Source organism: Salvia hispanica, chromosome 1 (genome assembly GCF_029641045.1).
Source record: "Salvia hispanica isolate PSC_SH4W2 chromosome 1, Shi_PSC_v1, whole genome shotgun sequence".
NCBI classification, from domain to species: Eukaryota; Viridiplantae; Streptophyta; class Magnoliopsida; order Lamiales; family Lamiaceae; genus Salvia; species Salvia hispanica.
The window spans coordinates 63,748,977-63,757,692 of NC_142692.1; the positions used below are offsets into that span (position 1 = coordinate 63,748,977).

Consider the following 8,716-nt stretch of genomic DNA (forward strand, 5'->3'; position numbering starts at 1 on the left):
CAACTTCCAAGCGATTTCCTTGGATTATTATTTTTTTAGTGTATAAATTCCAGTTGTCTTTCAGCATTGTATCATACAATTTGTACGCATCTTCAGTTTGATAAATTCAAGACTTCAAATTCAAGATATCTGGAGAAGAGGTTAGTGTCAGTCTAATAATTTACTCTGCGTACAAAAATTTCACTTCACTCACATATTTCAAAGATTTATATTAGAAACATAAAATATATATATTGCGTACTCCCTCCATCCGCCATTAGAGTTTCATTTGTGTACGTCACGGTATTTAAGAAATATTCCTTCCATCCTAGCTAAGATGATTCATTTCTTAGTCGGCACGAGATTTTAATAGTTATTGGCTAATGTGCTTAATTGGAAAGAGAAATAGTGGGAGTAAATATTAAATGGAGTGGAAAGAGAGTTGAAAATTTAACTGAAACAGAAAAAAGTGGTTGAGTGTATTAACTAGAGAGAAAAAGTTACTAAAAGTGTTAGTTGGGACGGAGGGAGTACGAAGGAATGTGGGTGAAAAAAAGTAGTGTAATGTGAGACTCTTTTTTATAGTACATTTTATAATAAACCGTGAGTTAAATAAGTTAGTAGAATGTGGGGTCTATCTATCACATATAGTAAAAATCAACCGGAACTCTTAATACTGATCGGAGGGAGTATTCTCCATTGTTTTGGAAAACGGAAGTAATTTATATTGATCAAGATCTTGCATAAATTTTCTTTTTTTACTTTGTGACACTTTTAATTTGTTCTCATATGGTATAGGAGGCGCCAATCCATTTAGATTCGCAGTACGTATACACTATGATTATATCCTAATTTTGATTATTATATCTTATTGGACATTTATATACACTTATTAAGATTGATAAAGGATTGGATATATTTTAGTTTTTATTATCATCTTCTTCTTTAAACTCAACGCAAGGATGACAGTCATTGTTATCCTTTTTCCCCTGCAATTCATCATTTCCTCGGTAATTTCAGCATCTATGGCAATTTATTCTATATCAGTATTGTTTTGATAAGGGCTTAACTTAGATTTTGAAAATTTATAAAATTTTTGAAGTGGAAAAATAAATATAAAATAAATTGAGTAGGGACTTAACCCCTCCCTTGTGCTTAATGTTAAAGCTTATTGAGTAAATGTGAGCTTATGATATTAATATGAATTATATTGATTAGTAAGTAAAGAAAGAGGCTTCTGGGCAATAGCCGAAAGGGAAGAAAATGATCAAAGGGAAAAGGATCCGGAGTGAATGAAACATTAAGATGGTAATAAGGCTTACGCTCATAAGTTTATGAGGTAGCATGCTCAGCACTTAAAAGCTTAATTCTCCGTGTGCTATTATATAATTATATACTTATATAATTTTTGCGATTAATTGTGCATACGTGACAAGAAGATGAATTGACAAATGAATTGGAGGTAAGTGGGTTAATGAGTGAAAATGATAATTTATGTGTTTTGCCCCATGCTTGGTCGAATACATACTCACAGTGGGTACAGTTGGCATGCCATTGGACTGCTATGCTCGGTAAGTAGGATGTGGCTTCCGCCCTAGTATACGAAACTGTTATTTGGGCAATACAAAATGATTAGTCTGCGTACCCATTTTTATTACCGAGCACGTTAATGGGAATATATGATGCGATTGTCTGCCATATCATATGGTAGTAGGCTTGTAGCTGATGTGATTGCTTGCTATATGATATGGTTGGTGGATATATGACGTGATTTTTCTTCTTTATAATGCAATTAGTAGCTTCGGCTGTATTTGTAAATAATGTTCGCTACGTATTTTTTGCAAATGCTGATTTTAAATATTCGTAAAAAGGATTTTACTCCGACATATTTATGGCATTAGAATTGTGGCATCTCTTATTAAATCGGTTATCAGTCGAGTAGGATGTGTTACATAAGTCCTAATATTAGTAATAATTTCATGCAGCTTACTTTGTGTTTCTGTCATCGACATATATTATGTCATTGAACGGAGACTCTTCTTCCGTTGATGACTCTTTCAAAGGGATCGCTAATACGGCGCAAACGGTATCGATTATTTCAAGTAAGTTTCGGCTTTTCATTTCGAAGTCAATGGCTACATTGCTTAGTTTTAATTGTAGTGTCCTCAACTATATATGCGTTGGACTAGTCAAATAAGGCGACGAGCCAAGAATTTATAGCATACGCAATGTGGGGTGTTAGAAAGGGATGGGTGATGAGAGAAAACAAATTAGGGGATGAGTGATTAAAACTAGAAATAAATACAATGGTTCAACGTCGCAAGAACCGACATTGTTGAGAAAGCGACAGTGACACCCTCGTAACTTTTACTAATAACACTTTTCCTTGTACTCCATCTGTCTCATTAAAAACGAAACATTTTCCTTTTTTGGCTGTCCCATTAAAAATAAAATATTTCCTAAAATAGAAACAACTCTATCTCTAATTTTTCATCTCTTACTTTACTCTCTTTTTTAACTCACAAAACAATATTACATAAAATTCCGTGCCGATTCGCAAATGTTGCATTTTAAGTGGGACGGAGGGAGTAGATATCATACCAGTATACCACTTAGAGATGTCATTCGGACTGACCCGCTCGGGTTCGGGTCAACCCACTTGTGTTGTCGGGTTATTCGGTGAGGGCTATTCGGGCAAAACAAATTCAACAATGCCCAGTTCCAATTTTTGTTTAATTAAAACATAGAATTCGTTTCCACTACTTCACATAATAAAATAATTGAACTACTTTATCCCATGCTACTCGCATATTTTTCTTTTTAGATCGTAAATTAAGAATTAAGTAATTAGTGTAATTAAATTAATAATTTAAGTATAATAAGGAACACTTAACAAAGGACACTTAATTAATTTTAGTATTTTAATTAAATATAATAATTCTTACTTAAAATATAAATAGTGCAAATAGTTTAGAATTTGCCAAAAAAGAAAAGAGCAAATAGTGAGACGAAAGAGTATAAAATAATAATAATATTTTAAATATAATCTCGTGAAGTTTGGGAAAGAATTATTTTAAAACTAATGTATTCTAAAAATTATAATCATAATTTTCATAGAATAAAAGTGTTTAGCATATAATTGAACTCTTTTGTCTTCATTAAGATTTCTAAAAAAAATACTAGTACTATTATATTGAAATATTATATACACAAAATTTATGAAAGCAAGACCTAATGAAATTATGAAAGCATGATTTATATTCAAAACAAATCTTAAGTTTATTATAATTTTAAATGAAAAGTGCAACCCATTCAGGCCAACCCGCCAACCCTACTGGGTCAGCCCACCTAACCCGCCAACCCATTCGGGCTGGGTTGCAAAAATATAGCTCAAACCTTATAATTTTGTCGGGTTGTAATTAATGAATTGTAATTGGAGATAGTTTGATTTAATTAGGTTGAGTGTGTTGCCATCGTTATGCATACCTTAAAGCTATTATTAGATTACTCGGTTATGCTATAGTCTATAGATCATGCAAAATATTATTGGATTGTTAGATTACTCGGTTATACTACAGATCATTCGGGCCATAAACTGATTCCAGACTAAAAATCTTTTGTCCTAGATCTCTCATTTTTTTCTTAAGTTGAACCTATGTATTTGGCGAAATCATGTTAGAGTTAGCATAATGCATGATTAAAATGTGTACAAAATTTCCACTGCAGGTGTGGTGAGCATATTGATTGTGGGGATTGTTGTTGTGGTGATTGTTTATATTTGCAAGAACAGAGAAAAAATAGGCAAAGAAATTGTTGATTTAAGAAGAAATGCTACGTCCCCACCGCCGTCGTCAAATAGTATCCCGATTTGGGAAGCAGATGCTCCGACGATGGATAGATTCTTCAAAGAATTGGCTCAAGATAAACCGGTCCGTTTTACACCTCAACAGCTCTATACATTCACGGCCAACTACGCCAAAATATTGGGTTCCGGCGGCTATGGCAAAGTGTACGAGGGAAAATTCCCCAATGGGGTCAAAATTGCGGTCAAAGTCCTCAATAAAAGCACCAATGATGTGAGCCAACAATTCATGGCCGAAGTTGGAAGTATCGGTAGAGTTCATCACATCAATTTAGTGAGGCTCTTTGGGTTTTGCCACGATCAGTTTATGAGTGCCCTCGTCTATGAATTCATGGAAAACGGATCGTTGGATAGGCATTTGTTTGGAGAAAATCAGTTGTTGGAATGGGAGAAGTTGCACGACATCGCACTGGGCACTGCCAAAGGGATCGCGTATTTGCATGAGGAGTGTGATAAGAGGATTATACATTATGATATTAAGCCGGAGAATGTTCTTCTGGATGCAACCTTTTCCCCAAAAGTAGCCGATTTCGGACTAGCAAAGCTTTGCAATAGAGATGATACTCATGTTTCCCTCACAGGGTACAGAGGAACTCCGGGGTACTCAGCCCCAGAGTTCATGTTAAACAATTATCCTATAACGTACAAATGTGATGTGTATAGTTTTGGGATGTTGATGTTTGAGATAGTTGGGAAACGAAGAAACACTGAAAGAGAGGGTAATAGTGGTGATAGTCTAGATTGGTTTCCGGAGCAGGTGTGGAAAGAGTACGATAAGGGGGAGTTGATTGCGTTAGTGGAAAGTAGAGGGATTCCGGAAAAGGAGAGAAGCAAGGCCGAGAGGATGTGTATGGTGGCATTATGGTGCGTGCAGGATCCGCCCCAGACGCGGCCACCCATGAGTGTCGTGGTCAAGATGTTGGAAGGTGATGTCGAGATTCTACAGCCACCCAAGCCATTCAGTTACTTGTTTCAAAATACAGTCACGGGCAATTCACTTACTAGGACCACTTCCAAATCTTCCACCAGCCAAGGAATGGATTCATATTGGATTAAGGAGAAAGCCACTACTCCCGTTATGAACAAGTACGAAATTACCATTGCTACACTCTAAGAAAAAAAAGTTCAATATATTACCTCCGCCTCAAAAAAGAGTCTTATTTTGTCATTTTAGTCCGTCTTACAAAATTAGTCAATTTTCTGTTTTTTGAAATATTTTCATCTCACATTGCCCTATGAATAAGGTGTGTCTCGCTCTGTAACACTATCTTGAATACTTTTATGTTTCTTTCTCGTACTTTATATATGTGGGGTGATATGTATTTTAGAGTATTTGATTCAGTTCACACAAGATATCAAGTTTAATTAATTAACTCTAATAATACTACGATACTGCAAGATTACAGCGTCGTTAGTAGTATTTCAAGTGTCGATCCATAGGGAGGTAGAAGATTGTTTATAACTTAAAAACTTAAAAAGATGTAGCATAAAGATTTGATTTTTGGTTTTGAAAGATGTTGACAAAATAAAGCTACAAGTTAACTAAAGAAAGACTATTCAAACGGGAAAATACGCCACTCCAATCCAATATGAATGGATTAAAACATCAACCTAATCAATCACATACACTAAACATGTACACGATGAGTAGTTCGCAATTAGCTGAACACATAACCTATAAACCAATCTTCAATGTCTATAAACTCCTGCGGAAGCGCTGGAAAAATAAACATCTACTATAATCACATACTTAATCCACTATTAGGGCTGAGGAAAAATACCGAAATACCGGCCTTATCGTACTGAAAAAATATCAAAAATACCGAATTTTCGGTATACCGTGACTTTCGGTATGGTATGATACCTTACCGAAAGATTCCGGTAAGGTAACGGTATGAATTTTCAAATACCGCGGTATACCGCTGCATACCGAAATTCGGTATATACCGTAAATTAAGGTATATACCACAAAAATATAAACACAATTATATATAAAATATTTTTAATATATTTTTAAATTATAAAATCTATTGTGAAATATAAATATAATTATGAATAAATTATATTTAATTTATTTTTAAAATTATAAATTATAAATAATATTTTAAAAACTCTAATTTTCTATTTTAATTTATGTTGAAAGATAGGTATAACGCAAAAATAAGGTATACCGAACTTCGGTACGGTATACCGAAAATGAGGTACGGTATCGGAGGTATACCGAACTTCCATCCTAAATCCAATTGGTGATAGGAGGAGGGGCCCATGAGACTTATATAGTGGATTAAGCTCTTTGTGTACACCGATATGAGATATTGTTACATTCATTTTATGTCTCAATTGCCAACACCCTCCCTCAAATCCTTCAAGGTGAACCTTGGAGGGGTTGGACTTGTTTTTATAATCGGTTGGACAACTAGCCCAATTTTTTTCCGATCGGTTGGACCACTGGCCCAAATTTTAAGCCCAGATATACTGTTTGTTCAGTCATTTTTTTTGGTTTCAGCCCAGATATACTGCTGGGTCAGTTAAATTTGGCCCACAGTCGGCGACTCGCTCTGATACCATGATAGAAATCCATGGGTTTCAAAGAAGAAAAGAGAACGGTTGTTTTGAATAGGATGATGATTTCATTGTATAAAGCACCCTTTAAATAGGGATTACAAACAAGTAAATATGGTGGAACTTGTGCTCCAAGTATTCTTGAGCTTCAAGTATTCTTGGGCACCAAGTATTATAATTTAATTACAAAATATTTTGTCAATCACAATCTTCCCTTTTCTAACACCCCCCCTCAAATTGAGTGGTGGGGTCTCCAATACTCAATTTGCAAAGAGCATCTTCAAAAACTCTCTTGTTGATTGCCTTTGTCAAAATGTCAGCAAGCTGATCCTCTGAGCGAACAAATGGCAGCTCTACAATGCCTCCTTCAATGTTTTCCTTGATAAAGTGTCTATCCACCTCAACATGTTTGGTTCAATCATATTGAACTGGATTCTCTGAGATGTTTATAGCGGCCTTGTTGTCACAGTATAGTCGACACTTTCTGCTAGGAGCTAAGCTGAGTTCCTTCATCAGTCTTCTTAGCCACATTATCTCAGTCAGTCCACTTTTGATTCCATGAAACTCTGCCTCAGCACTCGAGAGGGCGACCACTTTCTGCCTTTTACTTCTCCAAGTCATCAAGTTACCTCCAACAAAGGTAAAGTACCCGGCGGTTGACCTTCTATCATTAGGATTCCCTGCCCAATCAGCATCGGTGTACCCATGAATGTCAAGATTATTACTCTTAGATAATAACACTCCATGTCCTGTTGTCCCTTTCAGATATCGGCAAATCCTAAGCAATGCTTCCATATGGTCCGTCTGTGGTCGATGCATAAACTGACTTACGATCCCTACTGCGTAGGCAATGTCTGGCCTAGTGTGTGATAGATAAATAAGTTTTCCAACTAATCGCTGATATCGATTTCGATCGGTCAACTCGGCCTTATCATTATTCTGCAACCCATGATTAACTGCTATAGGCGTATCTGTTGGCATACACTATAGGAGACCCGTCTCTGCTAAGATGTCCAAAATGTACTTTCTCTATCTCAAAAAGATCCCTCTATGTGACCTTAACACTTCAATCCCAAGGAAATACTTGAGATCTCCTAAATCCTTCATTTCAAATTCCTGAAACAAATTCCTATTCAAGCTCTCAATTTCTTCCAAGTCATCACCTGTGATAATCATATCATCGACGTAAATGATCAAGCAAGTGATTTTATCTCCTCTTTTCTTCAGAAACATAGTATGATCGGAGTTGCTCTGTTTATACCCATAACTTATCATTGCCCCGGCAAACGTTCCAAACCATACTCTTGGGGACTGCTTCAACCCATATAGTGTTTTCCTTAGCCTACATCCTTCACCTATCTTGAAGTCTGCTGCAAATCTGGGAGGAGCCTCCATATATACCTCTTCTTCCTTCTTCAGCTCACCGTGAAGAAAGGCATTCGTCACATCCAATTGGTGCAGAGGCCAATCTCTACTTGCCGCTACAGATAATAAGACTCGAATTGTGTTCATCTTGGCTACTGGGGAAAAGGTTTCTACCCCATAAGTCTGAGTATAGCCCTTCGCAACCAGCCTTGCTTTGTACCTCTCAACTGAGCCATCTGGTCTCCTCTTGATAGTGAAGACCCATCGACATCCTACAGGTCGCTTCCCTTTGGGTAAGATGCACGTTTCCCAAGTATTATTTCGGATCAGTGCGTCTATTTCTTTTTGCATTGCCTCTCTCCAGTGCTTATGTCTCATAGCCTCTTCCCATGACTGTGGGATCTCTTCTTCCTCATACAGTGCTTTCTCAAAAGCTTGAGCCATTTCTGATAGATGACTCGTAACTAGGCAAACAACGGAGTAGCGAGCCTTCCTGTTAATCCTTTCAAGTGTGTACCTTTTAGGTGGAACTCCCCTGTTCTCCTGATGAGGAAGGATGTATCCCCCTGTGTCGGGGTCAACTCCTTCGACCCCTTCTACTTCACTAGCTTCTTCACCTGTGCTCTCCGCACGGGGTCTGTTTCTTCATCAACACTTACATCATCAGTAGTAAAAGGAACCAGGATTACATGGTTATCAATACTTACATTGGATAGCCTCAACGGGGAAGTAGTTGGGTGAGCGTCACCTTCAGGAACAGACTGTCCTACTTCAGAGACTTGCTCGGCAGAACCGCTCACTTCCGTCTCTGTTAGGCCCACTTCGAGATTACTTGGTGTTGGCATTGGCGTTGATATCCAACTTAGCGGGTCCTTACCACTACTCTCCCCCTGACCGCTGAGGTGGGTATAGAAGTATTCAGTTTCAAGGAAATTGCAATCCATGGTG

The 8,716-nt window shown here is 37.0% G+C and overlaps 1 protein-coding gene and 1 pseudogene across 1 annotated transcript; one reads left to right on the plus strand and one right to left on the minus strand.

Moving 5' to 3' along the window:
• LOC148934361 (rust resistance kinase Lr10-like) lies at window positions 1-5,173 on the plus strand. The gene is made up of 3 exons (XM_089069414.1): window positions 1-140; window positions 1,965-2,081; window positions 3,706-5,173. Exons 2-3 carry the CDS (start codon window positions 1,997-1,999, stop codon window positions 4,953-4,955), a joined length of 1,335 nt encoding a protein of 444 aa, XP_088925540.1. The 5' UTR covers window positions 1-140; window positions 1,965-1,996; the 3' UTR covers window positions 4,956-5,173.
• A 1,644-nt stretch (window positions 5,174-6,817) lies between these two features.
• Window positions 6,818-7,384, minus strand: LOC148934362 (secreted RxLR effector protein 161 pseudogene; annotated as a pseudogene).
• Between the last annotated feature and the right edge of the window lie 1,332 nt (window positions 7,385-8,716).